General features: G+C 43.7%; 1 protein-coding gene across 2 annotated transcripts in view; it reads right to left on the bottom strand.

Moving 5' to 3' along the window:
* The window catches only part of fig4a (FIG4 phosphoinositide 5-phosphatase a), a 77,511-nt gene that overhangs the window by 36,938 nt on the left and 18,440 nt on the right, over nucleotides 1-22,133 (bottom strand). For both annotated transcript variants that reach the window (XM_030344815.1, XM_030344816.1), the window contains exons 11-16: nucleotides 11,839-11,936; nucleotides 10,110-10,243; nucleotides 9,139-9,255; nucleotides 6,547-6,592; nucleotides 5,821-5,969; nucleotides 5,271-5,437 (exon numbers count right to left, since the gene is read on the bottom strand). In XM_030344815.1, coding sequence (XP_030200675.1) covers nucleotides 5,271-5,437; nucleotides 5,821-5,969; nucleotides 6,547-6,592; nucleotides 9,139-9,255; nucleotides 10,110-10,243; nucleotides 11,839-11,936 — 711 coding nt within the window. The remainder of the gene's footprint in view (nucleotides 1-5,270; nucleotides 5,438-5,820; nucleotides 5,970-6,546; nucleotides 6,593-9,138; nucleotides 9,256-10,109; nucleotides 10,244-11,838; nucleotides 11,937-22,133) is intronic.

The following is a 22,133-nucleotide window of genomic DNA, read 5'->3' on the forward strand; positions in this document are numbered from 1 at the left end:
CACAAGGTTATTTATATGTTTAAAAATAATATTTTGGTTATTTCAAATGTGGCGAATGTGCCTTTCTTAAAGTGTACAAGATTCGGGTGACCTGAGGAGTTCACGTAAGGCAACGTAGCGTAGCCAATCAGACACAGTCAAGGATTTATGATTGAAATCCTAAATATGTCAATAAATAGATTAAAAAGATTAATGTACACAAGGTTATTTATATCTGTTTAAAAATAATATTTGGTTTATTTCAAATGTGGCGAATGTGCCTTTCTCAAAGTGTACAAGATTCGGGTGACATGAGGAGTTCACGTAAGACAACATAGCGTAGCCAATCAGACACCGTCAAGGTGTACCTGCCGTTTCTCTCTCTCTCTCTCTCTCTCTATGCCGGACCGTTGTCGAGGTGGCGGCATGCAAACTTTCTCTTGAAGGAAATTATTGTTTGCGTGAGAGAGCCAGATATATCCCAACATTTTGAATAATTATCGGCAGCGCAGAGAACGAAGTTTTTTTTGTTGTTGCTGTGGGTTGATTAGTGGACCGTGTTTGTGACGGAAACGAAGGAGAACGTGAGTTGGTTATTAACAACTATAGCACTAGCTCATGCCATTAGCCACTGTAATACTTCGTTGCATATTCGTTATACTTCGTTGCATATTACTGAACTCCCGTGTCCCTGTCTCTTCAAAAGCGGAACCTGGACTGATGAGAGCAGTGTATTCTGCCTTGTACGTGTGTGTGTATGAGTGTGTGTGTATATGTGATGTTTGAGCCTCTGGTGAGTAATCTTTATTGATGTTCGTCTGATGAACAGAGTTGAAGTGTGCATCTGTTAATGTTAATGTGGATTAACGGGGCATTAATTTCATGTATGTTTTAAAAATGTTTTACATTACGTTGTTTTAGTTAAAAGTAAAGGAGATGAACGGAAAGAAATGTTCAGCCATTTGTCTCATGTTAATGTTGAGAATGTGTTAAAAAGTAGTTAACATGATTATTAGAAAACTATGTATATGTATAAATATGTGTGTTAATATGCATTTATTTACATTTAGTATTAAACGCATATTGTACGGGATCCAGTAATATGCACTTTTTAATATGTTGTTGAAATTGGTTTTTACATCCTGACAGCAATAAATAACTTATGGGCAATGAAAAAGAAGCGAAAAAAAAACGAATTCTGTAGCTGCTATAAACCTGTTAAAATGCTTACCAATCGGAGACACTGTGCCCGGATCTAAAGAACCAATCACAAGCCTGCGCGTTCTCTCCCCTCTGTGTACGAGCCTGAGCCGGCCTGAGCGCGTTCACGGAGGGCAAAGAAAGCGTTGTTGTCATAGTAGTTCATGACAGTGGACTAGACCTAGTGAGCCTACGACGTTTACACAATGGATGAGAAACAACTGAAGTTACCACTGCCACCGTTACTTGCCCCGGTTCATCCTTTTAAAAAGGCAAGAAAAAGAAAGACAGAAACTGAAAAGGCAGCAACAAAAAAGAAGTTGGAGACTGCTCGAGGAAAAACGAGAATAAATATTGGATTAGCTTTTCAGCGATGGCGACAGCTGAGGGAGTTGAATGGCCTGAAAAGTGACGCAATGGTTGCCGTTGAAGTAAGCCGTAAGCAGCAGCAGCGCTCGTGCACGGCTCTGTGTCGAGGGGTGGGGGCAGGGAGTCCTGAAGGGTGGGGGAGGAGTTAAACGGAACTCCAAAGAGAAGCTAATTTCAAATCATGCTAGCTCTCTCACATCGTACAGTATAGCTTTAAATGTAGTATGTACTATGCTTACTTAAGTAGTAAGTATAGTTTATTTATATGAATGTTATAGTGACCCTTTTTCTGGCCTTTATAGGCCGGGTCTTTTTGCTTGTATGGATTCCTGGTGAGATCTGGATGAAGATTCTTCTCCCGCTGGGATTTCTCCCATCTCTGTAGAGGTAGTGGGGAGCTACCCAAACCAAGGACTGTTATTTTGTTACCAAGATTCTGATTTTCCCAGTGGCTGGATATATTGAGAAACTGGTTGATACCTCATGTTTTTTTAATTTATTATTATTTTATTTTACTTCTTTAAATCTACACAATATAGCTCTCAAAACGTACTTGTTGATTGTGTGCGTCCTTTACTCTGTCAATCAATTCATATTGCTAATACCCCTTTCTCCTATAGCGAACTAGACTTCTGATTTTCTGGCCCACGAGTTAATTAGTGCACTGATAATTACATCTGTATCTCCCAGTCTTCACCATCGACAGTTAGAGCTGATGCTGGTTACAAATAGGTCCCCAAATGAACACTTGATGGAAACAAAGGTGGTTTGATTACAAAACCCTGGTCATTTTGACACTAATCTTTTGGTTAATTTTAACCTTGCCATTACTTATGTCTACGACTTAACACACAAGAAAAGTTGTTACTGAGCTCTTCCTTATATCAGGGAAAGATTGCCCTCACATAGACTTACTGGTCTGCAAATCTTGGCATTCAGTCTGTGGTAACAAAGGAAGAATTTCATTGCACAACTGAGAACGTCTCATTCATGCATATGACAATAAACACTTTGAATTTAATTGAATTGGTCACTGTAGTGTTGAGGACACCTTGATGTGGTACTGGACAATGAGTTATGCTGCACCACAAACATCAGCTCGGTGGCCCGATCCTGCAGATTTACCCTCTACAACATCCGCAGGATCCGGCACTTCCCCCCGAGGGAAGCAGCTCCGCTCCTAGTCCAAGTGCTGGTCATCTCCCGCCTCGACCACTGCAACTCGCTCCTGGCTGGACTCCCTGCCTCTGTGTTCAAACCTTTGCAGCGCATCCAGAACGCTGCAGCGCGCCTTGTGTTCAACCTGCCTAAATTCTCCCATGTGACCCGCCTCTTCCGGGACCTCCACTGGCTCCCTGTAGTAGTAGCTTGCATCAGATTAAAGATGATGTTACTCGCATACAAGGCAGTCAATGGAACTGCCCCTGCCTACCTCCAAGCGTTGGTCAAATCACACACCCTAGCTCAATTACTTCAGCTCGACGTCTGGTGTCGCTAAGAGCAACTAAAAGTCAATCAAAGTCACAACTCTCTTCTTTTTTTTGGTACCGCAATGTTGAGCTCACTGCCGATGTCAGGACCGCAGAGTTGCTCAGCAACTTCCGCAAAATACTCAAGACTCACCTGTTCAGAGTTTACCTAGACTATGCATAGCCACCCCCTCCCACCCCTCCTACACAATTGTATGGTGTACGTCCTGGCACTTAATAATAGTTCTTAGTTGTGTAGCATCTTATCCTAGCTAAAAGCTATCTTTGTTGAATACAGGGAATGGGTTAACCTAGCAATTACTGGTGCTTGGCATTTGGTTCTATGAACATCATTACTGTACTGACAGAGATACGTACATTGTTTCTCATTCTTCTGACAAAGTCTCTTTGGATAAAAGCATCTGCTAAAGTCCCTAAAAATACAACTTTTGCAATCCTAAAAAGACGCATCACACGTTCCACATTTCAGCCGTTGACAGCACACTTGTTCCAACCACTGTTCACCTTATAGTCGGGATCAAAAAGCAACTATTATGACAGGCCATCAAAAATGCCCTCTGCAAATATAGTATTAAGAGAAATGAGGAATAGGTTTAAGGCTACTATTGTCCGTTATAGCTGTTCTCCTTAATTAGTCCAAACTATTCTGCGTAGTACTTTGTGCATGTGTACATGCCTTCACGTCTTTTCTAAAAAGGTATACAACGCATTTGCGTCTCTCAAATGATACGCACAACAAGAACTCGGATAGAATAAGCTCACAATGATTAAATAAGAAACTTCAGTGTTATACAGAAACAAACCAATACTAAAAACTTAATTTTGCTCCTTTATTGTATTTTTGTGTGTAGGTATATATATATATATTTTTTTTTTATTCTATAATAAAATAATATGTTACTTAAATTGCATACAATCGTGTTGTATGTTTCCGTTAGCTTTATTCATATTTGACAAAGTTTGGAAGTGGGTTAGACCAATATTCAGCTTTTAAATGAAAGCAAAACACAAGGGACTGGTCTGGGAGGACAGGTGCTATTCAGAGATGTGTTGCTCCCAATCGGTATCAGGAATGAAAGAGTTGGATAAGTGTAACTGTTTTGCAAGAGATTTGAGAATTTACTTGGACTTGTGAGCAAAGATAAATGTGCGATCCAAAGCTAATGCACCAGTGAACGGCCGGGCCCTCCAAGGCTGAACGGGCGCCGGGAAATAAGAATGCCTTCAGGGACCCCTGCTAATATCTCAACTCTGTGACAATGACCAAGAGAAGACTTGATGAAGCACAGCTGTCCATTTACATTTTTTCAAAGCGATGATTTAAAACCACCCTGTTCACGCATCAACAAGTCCATGCACACGAGGCGCGTTAGACGACTCCGATAGGACTCTTACAACGGAGTTAGGGTCAGGGAGATGATGATTTACAAGGTACACTAAAACCTATGTGTTAACTCCTGACACGTGCCTTGTTTCAACTCCTGTATAAAAAGCGGTATAGTCCTGTAGTGAAAAGCCAATGTGTACTTTATAATAGCTCTGCTTTTACAGTAGAGATGTAAAACAAAGATGTAGTAAAGACCCAGAGGCTGGCTGGTTGTCAAATGTTGTTTCGGTAACATGCTCATCAGATAGTCTGTGTGAGTATGTGTATGCGTATGTGTATGTGTTTGTGTTTGTGTAGCGATAACATGAAAGCTGTACTCCATACACAAGAGGAGACACTGTATTGACTTGTGATGATGAAATCTGGAGCTAACTCGTAGGAAGGAGAGGAGACTGATGGTACTACGGAGAAAGCTGGTGGGAGGTGGGGGACTGGCGGTGGGACTGCAGAGCGTATGGTTGGGTGGGAAGGGTACTTTGCCGCGCCCTGCGAGTACACCACGGGAGCAACAGTTGTGCCAACTGAGCTAAGCATGCGTGTTTGTGCCTGTGTGAGGGGGGGTCAATGAGCAGAGAATTTTTTTGCATGGCCCCCCACCGGCCCCAGTGTCTCCATAGTAACAGGTGACTAGCGGGTCAGGTGGGTCTCCTGGTTGGGGAGGGGCATGGAAGAGGAGAGGACATTTGGAAGCAAAGCATGGGTTCATGCTGGTTATTTTAGGATCCCACTTGAGGGTGTAATGAAAGGAAGCAGCTAAAACCATTGCAGGAGTTTGGTGTGTGCTATTAAGAGGCTGTGTCAGTCAGAGTTTGTTTGTGTGCAGAGGAGAGAAGGCTGTGTGCTACCTGAGAAGGCGTTGCTGTAGTAGCGGGACAGCGTCTGCATGATGTCCTTGGAGTGTTGGGTCCAGGGGGCGATTTTGCGGTAGGTCTTGACCCTGTGGACCAGTTGGGAGCCACCGTACTGCAAGGAGAGAGTGTCTCCGTGGTCCTCGTACAGCTCCTCAAACAACCTGGGACACACAGTGGAAAGTAAACCATCTGTCCTGAAACCCTTCGGGGCTCTCGGCGACCTCCATCTTCCAAATGCAATCCCAAGCTGGACCTGTATTTGAGCTTGGGTCTACTCATGGACTCCTTTGCGTTGGGTAGAATCAAGTGCATTCTCAAAAGGAACACGTTAGTTTTTTTGCTTCCATTGCTTTTTTCGTATCGGGCAACCCGGGTACACGGAAAATAGTGAAACATAACGGTCATGCAGATAATTGTTTGATTAAGTACAGTCAATTTCCTACATATTGTACCCTTAAATATAGATTATAATTGTTTACATTATTACAAAATAAAGCCCATGCCCAGATGCCCACTGTGGGGTCCTGGTAGAGTCTCGGTTTACCTGACGCAGTCCGTATCGAACTGAAGCTTGGGCTTGTCAATCATGCCGAGCGCGTACAGCTGATAGGCCAGAGCACACTTCCCCACCATGAACTGGGCCGTGTTGGTCCGGTCCAGACAGTCCACACAGTTGGTCCGCAGTACCCCAGTCTACAGCGAAAGCAGGAGCAACAACCAAAGGTTTGTCAAGCAGCTTAGCAAAATACCTATTGAGCTGAGAAATGTGAGGTTGATAAAAAGTGTCTGAAATGTCCAAGAGCTCTCATCCTCTGGAAGATATTATTGTACTGGCTCCGGTATTTTGTCGAAGTAATTTAAATGTCATGGCTTAGTTTAGGAACTGGTCGGTAAATAATAATGTTTGTGTTAAAAAACATTTACATTTGGTAACCGTTTTTTCGTTATAGATTTGTAAATTCATATTAGTCTTAAAAAGGCAAGACTAAGTACCATGTATATTTCCTTACATTATATTCCTTATATTTGAGCTTTAGATCAATTCGCCCACACCAGTATACGCAACATTGATGATGTGTGGGAGTGCCTAATGTAGTGCATCATGTTTTAGCTGCACAAAAGGGAGAGTTACTAAGGTCAGATACACAGCCTAGTCTCACAGATCAGATTTTAGAGTGTAAACTCTGACGGCAGACTAGCGCCGATCAGAGTGAAGGAGCTGTTTCACTTTATTTCACTTCATATGGAGGCGTTGGGCTCCACTCCATACCTGAAGACGTCCTGTGGGTGTGATGTGACCGCCAACGTCTCCCCACCTGTTACCACACACACAGACAGAGAGAACCCTGGTCATAATTCAATCATTCACCACATAAGCTGGACAGGTTTCCAAAAGAGTTGGTGAGGACGGTTAAGAAGAGTCTAAAGGTGCTCTCCACCAGTTCAACACAGTGGTGCTCCTAGTGGGGTACTGGGATAGAGCTTTGAAAGAATATTTAGCAACTTTAAAACAGGAGCCAATGATGACTTTGTTTCACTTCCCTATGTTGTCGGCTGGTGGAATAAAGTATGTGGATTATAAAGCCTGAGCTATACTTTATTTTTACACCAGCACGCAGACAAGCAGCTGTGCTTTAAACAGCCTTGTTGACAGACGTGCCTGTGTACTGTGATGGAAAATCTACATGTTGTTACGTTTTTTGTCTATCTATGAACTTAAGTTTTGTTACTATTTTATGTGATGCAGTGATGTTGATAGGTTTTCAATGTAGTGAGTCCCCGGGACCCACAGGTGGCGAGTTGGGTGGGTCCCTGAGAAATTCAATGGGTCCCGAGTCGACTCCCCAGTTTAAAAAATGTGTTTCTTTTTTATTATTATTCTAAATTAATAGTGTTAAACTCCTTGATGGTGGTATGATATGGTTAGAGCTGGAGTACTCAACCGTTCATGTTTAACACTAGAAACGCCGGGCCATTTTTACTTACTCCTAGCGCCGCAAGAGGGGTCAAATGACCCCTAAGTCATTTTAATGAGGCTGTGCATTTGCACATAATGATCACTAGGTGGCGCCAATGAGCTATTACCGCGCGAGCGCCACATTTGTGTGTGTGTGTGTGTGTGTGTGTGTGTGTGTGTGTGTGTGTCACAAGCCTAGTCCTCACGATTTTGTCATAAATGTACATATATTCAATCAGAAGGATTGCAAAAAAATCCTGTTTGATTTGCTCATTCGACACGAATGAGCACAGCATCGAGCAGTGGAAACGTGGGTTTATTTACTATGAAGTTCGTATTTTTAATTGTTGAAATGAAATCAGCGGTGACGAGCTAGTTGTTTTGGTAGCGGCTAAATTAGCATGTCGCGATACTTTGTACAGGGGATCACGTCTGCGCCAAGTAGATGCGCAGAGGGTTGAAACAGCGCTTGTCCGATCTGCTCACAAGAAGGTTTCTTTGGCCAGTTACTATGATTAAACACGAGTTGTTTAATGTTCACAATGTATCGTTTTTCATGGGGAAAATGAGATGCGTCCCCGGGACGCATGGATAGTGAGTTTAGTGCGTCCTTTCAGATTTTAATGCGTCAGGGACGCAGGACGCGTACCTAGCAACATCACTGTGATGCATATATTGCCTGCCTTCTACTCTCCTTGTGGGTCATTTAAAGTGTGAACCTTCGAGGGTCGTATGATGCATTTTATTGCCTGCCTGTTCCTATGTTTTTGTGTGTTGTAAATCATCTTCCATGCAATCCTTTGATGTATGGGCCTGTTCCTCGACCCCCTGGCTAGCGTCAACAAAGCCATAGGGTTACATGGCACGGCCGCCACCCCCTCCAATGGCATCAAGGGGAGCTTCAGTTGTAAAGATTACCATCTGGTAAACAAAGGCTTTTGGTTTATTGGGGGACACACCCCCTCCAGAACCCAACCCAAGTGAATAAGAACTCACGACTCGGAACAATCGGTGGACTTCTCCCGAGCGTACCTTTAGAGCATGTAGTAACACGCAACGAGAAGCTCCCATCTGAGGCCTCAGATTATTGTAATGTTTGCCTGTTTTATTGTTTGTTGATGCATGTTGTGATGTATCTTTGTTCGTACTTTTATTACAAATATATATGACCACCAATTGTCTACAGTATTGTGTGCTTTTTGCATCTAAGTACCTCATCTGTCTTAGACGCAAACTCTGATAGAGAAATTGCCACGACAGTACTCTGCATGTTGCTGGAGGATTCAGAGGGAAAACCACAGAACACTGACGTGAATAACTGGATTTGAACGATGTCAACAATAACCGGGCGACACTTGACAAGGTGACATCTCGTTCAGATCATTGTAGACACAGGGACAGCAGCGGCTTATTTCCCACGTTGTTGACACAGATTAAGTGCCAACTCAACATCCCCGACATACCCTTCACGGGCATAATGTATTCTGAGGACTCGTAGCTTTAGCTTGTGAGGAAGGGCCTCCCAAAGCTCCAACTAGAAGCAGGATGAGCCAGGCATGTGCATGCAAACTAACACCAATATAAATGTGCAAATAATCTGCCCCAAAGCATTGTGCAAAGAATCAGCATGAGAAAGATAGTGCCTATGGGTACCAACCCACACCCTGGGCAGTGAGGCACGATGAGAGAGACAGAGATGAAGAAAGAATAAGGGAGAATCTGATCATGTAAAGCTCTCTGGTAATAAATGGATACAGCTTTTCTTTTACTGTTTGCATTCCCTTGTTTTAATCACATTTATGTTAAAACAGTGATAGACATGTGTGTAATGGTCTGTATATAATCGGATCTGATTTATTCTCTTCAGAACGTCACAACAACAGGGAGAGAGAGGCGGGGCCATACCTCTCGTCGGGTCTCAGGGTGTGACAGTAGAAGTCAGAGCGGTTGATGTAGAATCCCGTTCTTTTGACCACGTTCTCTGCGATCATGCTGAGGCGGTCCAACACGTTGCAGAGTTTACTGCAAGGAGAGAAACAGAGGAGGCCACAGGGTGCCAGGGAAGAGAAAACTTGAGTTTAACTTCAATAATCGTCTTATTCTTTACCTTTAAATCATGATCATAACCCCCTCTGCAAATCTGTTACTGGAATTCATTATGTTATAATTAATGTGTATGGAAAACTGATCACGACTGAATCATTCACCAGCATCAGGGGAAAGCTGTCCAAATTAACTAGACATACAGCTACAGATTTTCCATCAATAAAGTGCAAGTGTGTACCTTGAAATAATTGTGTTCCATTATGTTGGCACAGTTATGCAGTGGTTGACATTTTCAAAATGGGGCCACCAACTGATGTGTGGGCTGCACAAGAGCAGCTGACCCTGTCTGGCTAGCATAATGGTGAGGAGAGCACAGCATAGAGCCTGGGGTGAGAGGGAACCAGCCGCAATGGGGACTCAGTAAAAGGCTGTCCACCCACTCAGCCAATCCCCAAGGAGACCAGAGCTCCAAAACAGTCACCCACACTTATCAGCACCATGACTCAACTGTTGCACAACATCCCAATTCTACCTGTGGTTCCATAATCCAGATTCATGTTAATAAGGAGCAGGGAGGCAGGATAAGCATCTTGTGGTCTACAGATAATCTGCAGACCTTCAATGCAGACAAACCCCTACTGCCTCATTAATGACATCAACGACAACAAAAGTTCATTTTGACCAAAAAGATTTCTGCTAAAGGGCTGAATAGTGTTCCTGGGGGCACCTGCATGTCCTTCCCTCTCTCTCCCATACCTTCCTGTTGATCTCACTCTATCATAAAGCATAAAAATGCCAAAACATTAAAAAAAAGGCTGCTCTGGGTGTACCTCTTGGTGTAGCGGGCCATGTCCCAGGCAATGTAGTCGATGCAGTGCTCGGGCGGTAGGAACTGGTTTAGGTTGATCACTGCCGGGTACAGCTCCTCACTCAGGATCTTCTCGTGTTTCCTCTTTTCGCGTTTCTTAAAAAACGTCATAAAAAACATCACAAAAGAGAGGGGAGACAGCGTTACCTCTTGTAATATGCCGGGCCACAGTTGTTTCATTTATACGCAAAGACGCTAGCTGGTACTTCCAGGGACGCATGCATCAGTGACACACATGTTTCCCATGCAATGTATCAGCTCCCAGGGGTTGAGGCAGGACTCCAACAGGAGACGGGATAGTGAGGGACGCCATGTGTTCATTCTGAGTACGAGACTGCCCAGTAGAAACATGGAGACAGGTGCACAACTCCCTCCGCTGTCCTCCACTCCAAGCCCCTTCAAGTCCACTTTAGCCTCCTCTTCAGTGAGGAGTGCAGGGAGAACTTGTACCAACCTCGATGGACATGCTGAATGGGTCAAACGCTCACTAACACCAAACACACAAACAGACACACACACACACACACACACCACAGAAGATGCCTACATGCATGTTCAACAACATTGAGCGGCGCTCCATTCACACTTGTCCACGATCTCTGTACCTGCCCTATTCCACAGCAAAGGATATGGTTTTAAATCACCAACAGTTTACGGGCATCTAACTAAGTCTGTCCTCGGACGCAGGACAGCAGCGTGTCTCCCTTGCAGCAGTGAGACACCCAACTGCACCATCTGTTCAGTAGATAGTCTGTTGCCAGTAAACACGTTTAAAAACACAGCTCAGCGGCCCTCATCAGTCAGCAGAATGTGAGCTGTGTTTGTTTGGTGTGGTCACATTTGATTCGGAGGACTCTCCACAGCGTGGACTGTAATACTGACCAAAGCCAAAGGCTTGCTTTGTGATTTCTTCAATGCATTATGAGTGCCTTAAGTATCACTATTTGAGATAGAAAAAAAAAAGAATGGTTTCAATTTATGGTTGATGGTTATAAAGGGATGACAAATCATTTTTTGTTACTACCAATTACCTTTACTGACCTGTCTTGATAGCACTTGTTTTCATTTTAATGTCAAGTCCCACTTATTACTTTCAATTTGTCATCCCCTTTTTATAGTGGTACCAGGAATTGCTCTACAAAGAGTATCAAATAAACAAATGAATCAGTGGCTCTGAGGTTTGACTTTATTAAATCTACCAAAATAATATTAAGATATATTAGAAATTTCACTGTACCTCCAATTGTACTACAATGCGTATGCTCGCTAGCGAGCTCCATGTTATTACAAATTACTAAAGCAATCTCACTCAGCTTTATTTCCCTGACCTTCTTAAAAAAGACAACCAATCATCATCAATAAAAAGATTAATCTCCTTCCTCAAACTGAGACTGGGGTTCTTCTTCATAATGATACTTCCTGAAAACGGGGGATGCAACCAAACTTGTTAGGGTGCCATCCAATGAAAGTTTGTAAAAAAGTGTCCTGCCTCAAGTCCTGCCGGGACATCGACTACACCTCCTCCGGGACTGAGGACTTTCAATTACGGTGGAACACTCTCTGTGTGTGTGTGTGTGTGTGTGTGTGTGTGTGTGTGTGTGTGTGTGTGTGTGTGTGTGTGTGTGTGTGTGTGTGTGTGTGTGTGTGTGTGTGTGTGTGTGTGTGTGTGTGTGTGTGTGTGTGTGTGTTACCTTGACCAGGTTGAGGATGATGATGGGTGATCCAAAGCGCTGCAGCATCTGGTCAAAGTGGAGAGCGGCGACGTAGGCGTACGGGTCTGCCTGATCCACTGGGAAAAGGGTTAATGGACTGCATTTATACAGCGCTTTTCTAAATGATATCACACACACACACACACACACACACACACACACACACACACACACACACACACACACACACACACACACACACACACACACACACACACACACACACACACACACACACACACACACACACTTATTACTTAGTGTGTGTTATTTATGTCCGGTTAGTTCAGTCGGTAGAGCATGAGAGTCTTAGGCCGAATCTCATTCCTTTGCTACATAGAAAATCTCAACCCTAGCCCTCGCTGTTGCGCGTTCACGCGCAGTGGAGTCATGTCCCAATACTGTTTAAATGTAGCTTAAGGGGTAAGGGGGAGGGCTAACATCCCCTCAAAATTGAGATTTTCGATGGGCACCCTCAAAGCGCTTCAGTTCTGACTTGCTCCCACAATACCTTGCGAGAAAACGGAAAATCCAGAAATATCCTAGACAAGATGGAGGGCGAAAAGATGCGACAGGATTGGAAAACACAAATGTAAGTGTTTTCTCTGTAATTAACTATTCATTATTTTATTGATTATACTCTGCAACCCGGCCCCGGTCTTCGAAGCCCGGCCGTGGACTCTCGGAAGATCGCGAAAGTCCGATCACGGGCTCTGCAGCCCGGCCGTCGGACTTTCGCAGGCCTCCCGACCCCGGTTCTCGGCCGGGCTGCAGCCCGTGATCGTGCTCTGCAGCCCGGCCGAGAACCGGGGTCGGGCGGCCCACTCTGCAGCCCGGCCGTCGGACTTTCGCGGGCCGCCCAACCCCGGTTCTCGGCCGGGCTGCAGAGCACGATCACGGGCTGCAGCCCGGCCGAGAACCGGGGTCGGGCGGCCTGCGAAAGTCCGACGGCCGGGCTGCAAGACCGGGCTGGATATCATGTCGTATGATATCCAGATCTTCCATGTTCTAGGGAATCCAGGTTAAAAATAAGCCTTATACTAATATATTATATTATATTAGTAACATTCTATAAGTAATATTATATATACTAATATATTGTATTATATTAGTAATATTACATGGTTAATCAATGTAATTTTTGGCAGTAATATATTGTGTACATAGCTATTATATATTGTACGTAACATATGGCCATATCACCCAGTTCTGGCATATAATTCCTAATTCCTACTTATTCGTTTTCTTTCAGGACATCGTTGAGTCCACTGCCACCAGCCCCCCCACCTCTCCCTCATGCTCCTCCACCCCAGGCACCTCTTCCACCACCCCAGACACCTCTTCCACCACCCCAGACACCCCTTCCAAGAGGAGAGTGCCAGGGAGCAGGCGAGGCATGAGGAGAGCGAGGCAAAGTTGGCGGAATGGTGGAGAAGATTTGATTCTCCACCATTCTCTCAAAAGCTGAGAGAGAGTGTGTGTGTGTGTGTGTGTGTATTTTTAGGTGTGCGTGTGTGTGTATTTTTAGATGCTTGTGTGTGTATTTTTAGATGTAATAATAATAATAATACATTTAATTTAGAGGCGCCTTTCAAGACACCCAAGGTCACCTTACAGAGCATATAGTCATCATTCAAAACTATGCAAAACAGACTAGGAATAGAAGAAAAACAGAGGTTAAACATGAAGAGTAATAATAATTAATAACACTCAAAGACGCCTACAGTGAAGGGGGGACCTCACTAACCACCACCAATATGTAGCACCCACTTGGGTGATGCACGGCAGCCAATCGGTGCCAGAACGCTCACTACACACCAGCTTGAGGTGGAGAGTTAGGGATGAGGTGGAGAGTGAGGGAAAAGAACATTTAAACACTATCGACCATATGTAAGAGTGAGGGAAAAGAACATTCAAACACTATCGACCATATGTAAACACTATCCATCACATTTAAACAATATCGACCACATGTAAACACTATCGCCCACATTTAAACACTGTGGACCACATGTAAACCCTATCGACCACATTTAAACACTGTGTTGTGATGTGTTGTGATGTGTTGTGATGTGTTTCTTATTTAAATAAAGTGTTTCTTCAAAAGTGTTCTTGTTCATAACCGATTATTATCTAAGGGTGCACTCACACTAGGCCAAAATATAAATACCATTTCAGGTTAAACATCTTTACAATGGGTCTTGCTCGTTGCCCGAGACAATGGCAGCCAGTCTGTCTCTTGTAACATTACCAGGGGTCTGGTTATCTGCTAGGGGGCACGGGGAGGCCATGATGACGTCACAGGGTAGGGTTGTCCCATTTGGTAGGGTCGGTTAGGGGTAGCAATGAGGGGTAGCAATGAGCATGAGCAATGAGGGTTAGGGTTGAGATGTAGGGTTGAGACAGTGAGCAAAGAAACGGGATTGGGACGTAATCTGAGGGTCGTGAATTCGAGCCCAACATTGGACTTTCAAGGCTTTAGACATCAGCGCAAATAGTCTGTCAAGATGAGTGCAACCATACTTATATACATAGTCTGTGTCAAAGGAAAGCTGAAATCTTAAGGGGTTGATGGGATTAATGCATATTGATAATTTTTTTGGATTGAAAAATGGCAGGGCCTAGTAGCTGAACATGCCCGGTTACATACGGCTGGTCTCACAGATCAGCTCATATCCCTACTCCTGCAGGTCATACGGCTGGTCTCACAGATCAGCTCATATCCCTGCCCCTGTCTGACATACAGTCTCACAGATCAGCTCATATCCCTGCTCCTGTTTGACATGCGGCCTCACAGATCAGGGAAGCTCATATCCCGAAACACGGGGGCGTTTTGGCATTCTTTCCGCATCATTTAGTTTACTTTAGACCAATCTGTAGGCCCATATTTTCCTTGAATGGAATAACCAGATTATTGGTCTCGGATAATGTCCTCGTAATCAAACAGGAAGCCGTGCGAGTGGCTTCATGTGGCGGCTTGCAGCCAACTTGACTTTGAAAAGAGCAAATAGTTGCCATGATCACATTTCATATATTCATGGGGGCTTTAATTTTGCCCAGACAAAAATACCTAGATCTCAAAAAGTCTGCATATTTATTGAGTGTTTTCAAAGCCACTGTTGGATTGTCTGCCAGCTGGAGTTTGCTTTGGGCTGAGAGTTCTGGGAAGGAGGTGGGCGTGTTATCATCAGGGTTACCACCCATGCAAACTCGTGTATGAAAATTACAATGAAAAACAAATTATATAATGAACATGAAACAGAAGACTGTGTGATATGCAATTTCAAATGGAATTATAGCATCCAAACTTGTGCCCTTCAAAGTGTCTGTAGTCAAAGTAAAGACAAAACCCGTTCAACGTAGAGAATATATTTTTAGTAAGGGATTGTGCATCACATACAGTCCAACTAGTCGTTACATGTTCCATAAAATATTCCATAAAATCTGCAGTTTCAGGCTAGAATAGTAATTTACCACATTAACAATGTCTAGACTGTATTTCTGATTAATTTAATGTTATCTTCATTGAAATAAACAGTAACCTCAAACTTTTACACGGTAGTGTAGGTAAAATACTTCGGAGTCCTGGCTTCAACTTTATTCATCTTGACCTCAAAAGGCTGTGGTAAATATGAAAGGATAAGGTGCGGCAAGCTCCTCCCCTCTCTACTGCCTGGATAATCTGGCCTGAATACACAACGGCTTCATCCTCATAATAACAACAGGTGTGCGTATTTTAATGTTTAGTAATAAATAGTGCGAGCTGCCTGCAGCAATCGACCTCACAGGTCAATCCCCTTTCATGAGGGGATGGGGCGTCTAAAGACCACTGGCTGACCAAGAAACGCATCTCGACCGAGCCAAGCACTTACAAACGTGTCAATGAATTTGTTAATATTATGTCTATGTGTATTTGCAAGCTCATTAGGCTAGTTAACATGCATCATAGATAGTATCCTATTGCAACTCGATAACCAGAATTGGTTTATGGAAAATGGGCTGTTGACAAGCCATGGACATCAACTTCAATAGCTGCATCTTTGTTTTGTTAAACACAGGGTATCAGACGAGCTGCCCCCTCAAAGAGATGAGCTTATGTTCATGCATTATCAATAATTTCCATCACAGTGTTGAATGCCTATTCACATGAGTGAGAGGTATGGTAGTTGTTTATATCGATTTATATAACTTAAGAGCAGGCGCGTCGTTAGCAATTGAAAACATCCGGGGCTTTAGCCCGGGGGGGAGCACCGTCCTGACTCCTGCGTGCTACGGTATCTTAATTAATTAATTAAGGGCGCCCCCAACACATAGGTCGCCTATGCCGATCGCCAGCAGCAAAAATGAGACATTAGAATAGCCTATATAGCCTGCATGCACCTACCCGATGTCAAGAAGCCATCGCTGCTCCGACGGACCTTTCTCCCCCAGCCAGGCAACGGCAAGTAAGTAGTAGTATGCTTTTATGTTTCATTTTTAAAGGTCCCATGACTTGCTATTTTATGTATTCTTTAATATAGGCATTAGTGGGCAACTAAGGCCCCGTCCACACAAAGCCGATTTCATGGCGAAACCGCAAAGGTCTTGTACGGTTCGGCCTTCCGTCCACACGAAGCCGGCGAATCCGCTGACCGAAACCGACCGACGCCTGAAACCGTAAACCATGACGTCATCGCCCCACCCCTCGACCCTCTAGCCAATGACTGTTAAGCCCGCGGAGTCTCACCCTTTATGCGCATGCTCGCCTCTTCTTATTATTTATTTTCCTTCTGGATTGCTGTAGCAGAAGCAGCGCCCCTTATGGGCCTGGAATGTGTACTACAGCGTTTCTACAGATCTACCCGGTTTCGCTTGACTCCGTCTTTACGGAGATACTCCGAAACCGGATAGATCGAAACCGTAACTGTTTTGGCTTCGTGTGGACGGGGCCTAACACAGTATTCAAAGACGTTCCCGAAATTCAGCCGTGGTGCAGAGTTACAGCCACTCCGAGCCAGTCGCACATTGAGCTTCCCCCAAATGCGCTGTTTTGGTGTCTGTAGCTATAATGCAAATGTGGAGGAGTGAGGCGGGTCAAGGAGGAGGATGGGGGTGTGGCCCTGAGCAGCTTGCAGCCACGGTACCATGCGCTCTGTTTACAGTGGATGTATTGCAATGGCGAGGCGCACACAGCCTTTAGCCGTGTTCTGTAAATATTCTAGAACACACGGAGTCCTGGAGCTCTATACCTAAATATTATCATATAGCCTACATAGATATCTATATCATATAATATATATCATCACGGCCAAAGGCTGTGTGAGCCGATATTATGAATCTCAAACGACCGCGTTGGGTTCTCAGACGTTCCTGGTTATTCCACGTCCACATCAATGTGAAGTAGACTGAACCGCGACAAGGAGGAGAAAGGGATTGTTGCCGGGCAGCGCTTAGGCACCTCCGCCTCCGGCGAAGGTCCCTCAGCGGGGCTCAAGCGGGAGACATTCGCCGCCAACAATCCCTTTCTCCTCCATGTCGTGGTTCATGTTCTTGAGGGAGTCAAAGCCAAAGTTCCTTCCCCCCAATTCATTCTCAACCTTGGCTGAGATAACCCCCACTATGAGTCTTGTTGTAGAAATACCAGAGACGAGAGTCCGACGTGTTATGCGCCATAACACCAAAAGCAGAACAGTTATCCAAATAACAAGGAAGTGTACAACACTTGCGATACAGTCCTGGAGCTCTATATCTAAATAATATCATATAATACATAGATATCTATATCATATAATACATATTATCACGGCCAAAAGCTGTGTGCGCCTCCAGACGATATTATGAATCACAAACGACTTTGTCGGGTTCTGCGACGTCTCTGGTTCTTCCACTTTCTGCCTGCTGCCGGCTGCCCGCTGCCGGGCGATGGTGCCTCGCGGCAACCGGCGGCATGTCGCAGTTCATGTACTTCAGCGAGTCAAAGCCAAAGTTCCTTTCCCCCAATTCCTTCTCAACCATGGCTCAGATAACCCCCACTGTCTCGTTGTGGAAATACAAGAGACGTCAAAGAACCGACAAGAAACACTTGCATTACAGTGTGTGTATTCACACTCACACACACACGTGGCGCTCGCACGGTCGTGTCTCATTGGCGGGCCAACGTCTCTGGGCGGGCCAGGTAGAGTAAGAGGAGGAGCTTAGATGCTTTATGACGACATAAATAAAGACATTCCAAATCAGCGCGCTTGAGCCTCCGTTTTTTCAAAGGCGAGCAGAACAGCTAGTGCTCGTTTTACACCAAACATAAGTTTTAGCCACTGGGGGACCATAGGCAGGCTAGGGGAACTCATATTTATGTTAGAAAACCTCACAAAGTGAGATTTTCATGTCATGGGACCTTTAAGTTATACTTGTTGTCAGTGTAGGTTTAATGTTACAGATAAAAACATGCTTTATATTTAGTCAGCATTTCAGTGCTGACTAAATGCGATCTCTTTAAGATCGCATGAGATGATATGTACTATCGCGCGACCTGTAACCAGGAAGTAAACACTCGCTTGCATGAGATGATATGTGCTATTGCGCGACCAGTAACCAGGGAGTAAACACTCGCTTGCATGAAATTATATGCTTGCCTGGTAAAAAAAAACGAATCAGAGGGAAACAAAAGAAAGACCTACACACATTCTAAAAACCTCCCACAAATCTTAATTTCTCAATATTTCCATCAGGATCTCCTTTGCTCTGTGATTCTAAGGAAGATCGAAATGATTGAAATGTTAAGTTAAGTGTTGAGTGATTGAAATGTTAGGATTTGTGGGAGCTTTAAGAATGTGTGCAGGTCTTTCTTTTTCTTCTTTCTGATTCTTAAAACTCTGCCTCTTGATCTCAAGCAGGCGTGTGTTGAATGATACAATGAATGTGATTGTGAATGTTACAATACGTTGTGATGCTTTAGATCACTGAAGCTTAATTTAAATAATGAAAAAATAATCTTCCCAGCCTGTTTCTGTTACTTGCTTATGCTGAATGCAAGTTGTGTAAGAAGCTTATCTCCATATAAATCTGAGCTGTACATGAATCTGTTAATGAAGTCTCATTTCGACTCCTTCCTCCACTTCACTATTCATGTTCTGATGCTTGCAGTTAACTACAGCCGCCCTTCCTGGGTAACGCCGCCACCAATCCCTGGGCCTGGATTCACAAAAGTGTTCTTAAGATAAAACTTAAGAAGATTCTTAAGAAAAAATATAAGAAGTTCCTAAGAATCTTCTTAAACGCTATTCACCATTTCTTTCTTAAGAATTGTCGATTGTCTTACAAACTTCTTAGTTTTCTCACTTAGGATGTTCTTAGATTTTTATCTTAAGAACGCTCGCAAGGTTTTTGAACCAACAGTTGACCGACAGTTGAGAGAAATTGATTTGTGAAAAATGGAGGACATCGCCTGTAAACGAAGCTTTAACTTCTCCAAACAGGAGTTGGAGGTGATGGTCGATGAGATCATCATCCGAAAAAGATTATTGTTTGGCAAGCTAGACAGTATGATAACGTCGGAAAACAAAAAGAGGGCGTGGGCCAAAGTTGCCCAGACTGTATCTGCAGTGGCGGATACAGTCATTAAATTTAATGCCCGTTCCTGAATTCATAAGAACAAAGGAGTCGTGGATGCTACCCGGCCACTTCGCAACAAGGTCTGTCACTCGGAGCGTTGCATCACATATGACCTGTGGGTTAATCGAGTGGACATTTTTCCTGTTCACGAAGGCCTCCTCCTCATCATTTGGTGCCTATGGAATTAAAATGTATGGAATAATTCATACTTAAGGTAACGCTTCAAGCACCACGTGAAATGTTTTTTGATTCAAGCTGATACGTTCATAAACAGCATAAACAGATTTGCAAAAAAATTCAAATAAATAACATTATCTTACTTTGATTGCAATATGTGTCCCATCAACTGCCCCCAGCACATTTGGAAATCCGGCTATTTCAAAAAATTGCTGTTTGGTTCGAATGCATTCTGCGTCTGTTGCTGGAAACTTGATGAACTGCCGTGCTCTTCTACAGAGTGCATTTGTAACATCTCTGACCACTCGGCTAACGGATGATTGGCTCACACCCAGGGTGCCCCCCACCACCATTTGAAAAGACCCAGAGGCAAAAAATCTCAGGGCAGCCATAATTTGCGTTACAACTGGAAGGGGTGACGATCGCCTTGTTTTCCTTTTCAGGTCATTTGATAGCATATCTGCTAAATAAATAATTGCAGGCCTAGGGAGCCTATATTGTCTAATCAACATGTGATCAGGGAGTATAAGCGGATCCATTCTGTCTCTCAATGGCCTTGGTGGATTTTCCTCCCTAACTGCCACCCAAAGAACTTCCATCTAAAAAAAAAAGAGTAATATGATTTCAGTGACTTGGCCTACTGAAATGATCTAATAATCTAAATAAATACAACTGCCTTCTTGATATACTTAAGAGAAAATTTAAGTATAATCAAACATCCTTGATAACTATTACTTCTCAACACTGTCTGGTAGGGCTGTAACGATACACAAATTCACGATTCGGTTTGTATCACGATTTTTGACCCACGGTTCGATACATCCCACGATTCTTTTAAATTTAAAAAGCATTTTATTTAAACAACACTTAAATACCAATTATCTTAATGTAACATTTGGAACACTGAACAGATTTGAACCGAAAGAATACTATTAAAGTATAGCTAAATTAATAAAGAAATAACCAAAGATTGCAGTTGGAGGATGCTTTTTGCTGGTAGGCATAATAGGGCCCCTTTAACTGTTTGGTTGGTTTATTCAAATATCCTTATTAGCGCTTCTTATTAGGCTATGTAGCTTAAATAATGACATAACCAGGCCGTATAGAATGCAACATGTTTAATAGCCTAACTTTCAATAGATGAGGAAAAACATGAACGTCGCAATAACGAGGCATAGTGTTACGAGTAGCATATGTGTGTGCGCGAGAATGGCAGTGTGCGTGTGTGAGTGACGTCAGCGAGTGAGTGGACGAGCGAGGAGAGCGAGCGGTAGCGCGTGTGTCTAGTGAAGAAGCGAACGAGTCCGGTAGAATAAAGTACCCATCAATAATCGGTGGCCGCTTCATTCCGACCTATAAGCAGACAAACTGCCAGTCAAATCACACAAAACAATAGCGACAGGATCACAGACATTTCGCGCTTGGCCCACTCTGGATAAATGTCGTTCATATCGCATATGAGGACTTCAACGGCTGTGGAGAAATGCAATCCTCCGTAGCCACGGAGAGCTGTGATCACAGAGAGGGCATCTCGTCACATATTTACGGCATCAATAGGAGGGGGCGCTGTCAGCAGACTAATATTTAGACAGATTATTAGCAAATTTCTATCGGACAATTTGACCGAAGAGTTAGAAAGGGCATATCGCGCTTCTGCCTTCTCACACCGCGAGACAGGTTCGTGGCTTTGAGTATCGCGATTTTCGGTTTGATACGCGTATCGTTACAGCCCTACTGTCTGGTATTATCAATAGTAAATGACAGTTTAGGCCCATTTCATTTAATATTATATTATATAATATATATATAATAGTATGACAAGCTTAAATTCACAACATTGTTTAACATTCAGGGCCCTATCTTGCATCCGGCGCAAGTGACTTAGTCACTGGCGCATGTGTCGTTGCTAGTTTACAACTGGCACAGAGCGTTCTTTTCCCACCACCGCCACTCGCCGGTAAATTAGGGATTGATCATGCGCCCCAAGGGGCGGTTCGGCGGAAGGAGGATGCGTGTTCTGGTGCAAACGGTATTTTGCCGTTTCTGAATACCATTGCGCTACTGACCAGGAAATACCTGGTTTAAAGTCAGTGGCGCGTTGTTCAGATGCTATTTTAAGGGCGCATGCATACATGCGCATGCGATGCATACGGATTGCTTGTGCACCTCGCGCATACACTTTGTTTCTCCCATCTACCTAGCCGCACATTCTTGGTAAATTATTTGGTAAAGAACAGCTGATGCAGCGGTAGTAAGTTGTACTTTTAAATCAATGCATCTGCAAACACCGTACAGCAAACACATATTTTCTTGACAGAGACATCGTGTAGGCCTACATGCCCATAACTTTTAGGATTGATGAGTATTTGATCGTGAAAAACATTGTTTTACCGCGAGTGAGTGTTAAAAAGAATGAATGAATGCGGGCGCGCGTGTGTGCTCTGTTTAAACACACGCAAACTAAACACGTAACGCATAATACAATCAATGGCAATTTCTATTACCGC

This window comes from Gadus morhua, chromosome 21 (assembly GCF_902167405.1).
Source record: "Gadus morhua chromosome 21, gadMor3.0, whole genome shotgun sequence".
NCBI classification, from domain to species: Eukaryota; Metazoa; Chordata; class Actinopteri; order Gadiformes; family Gadidae; genus Gadus; species Gadus morhua.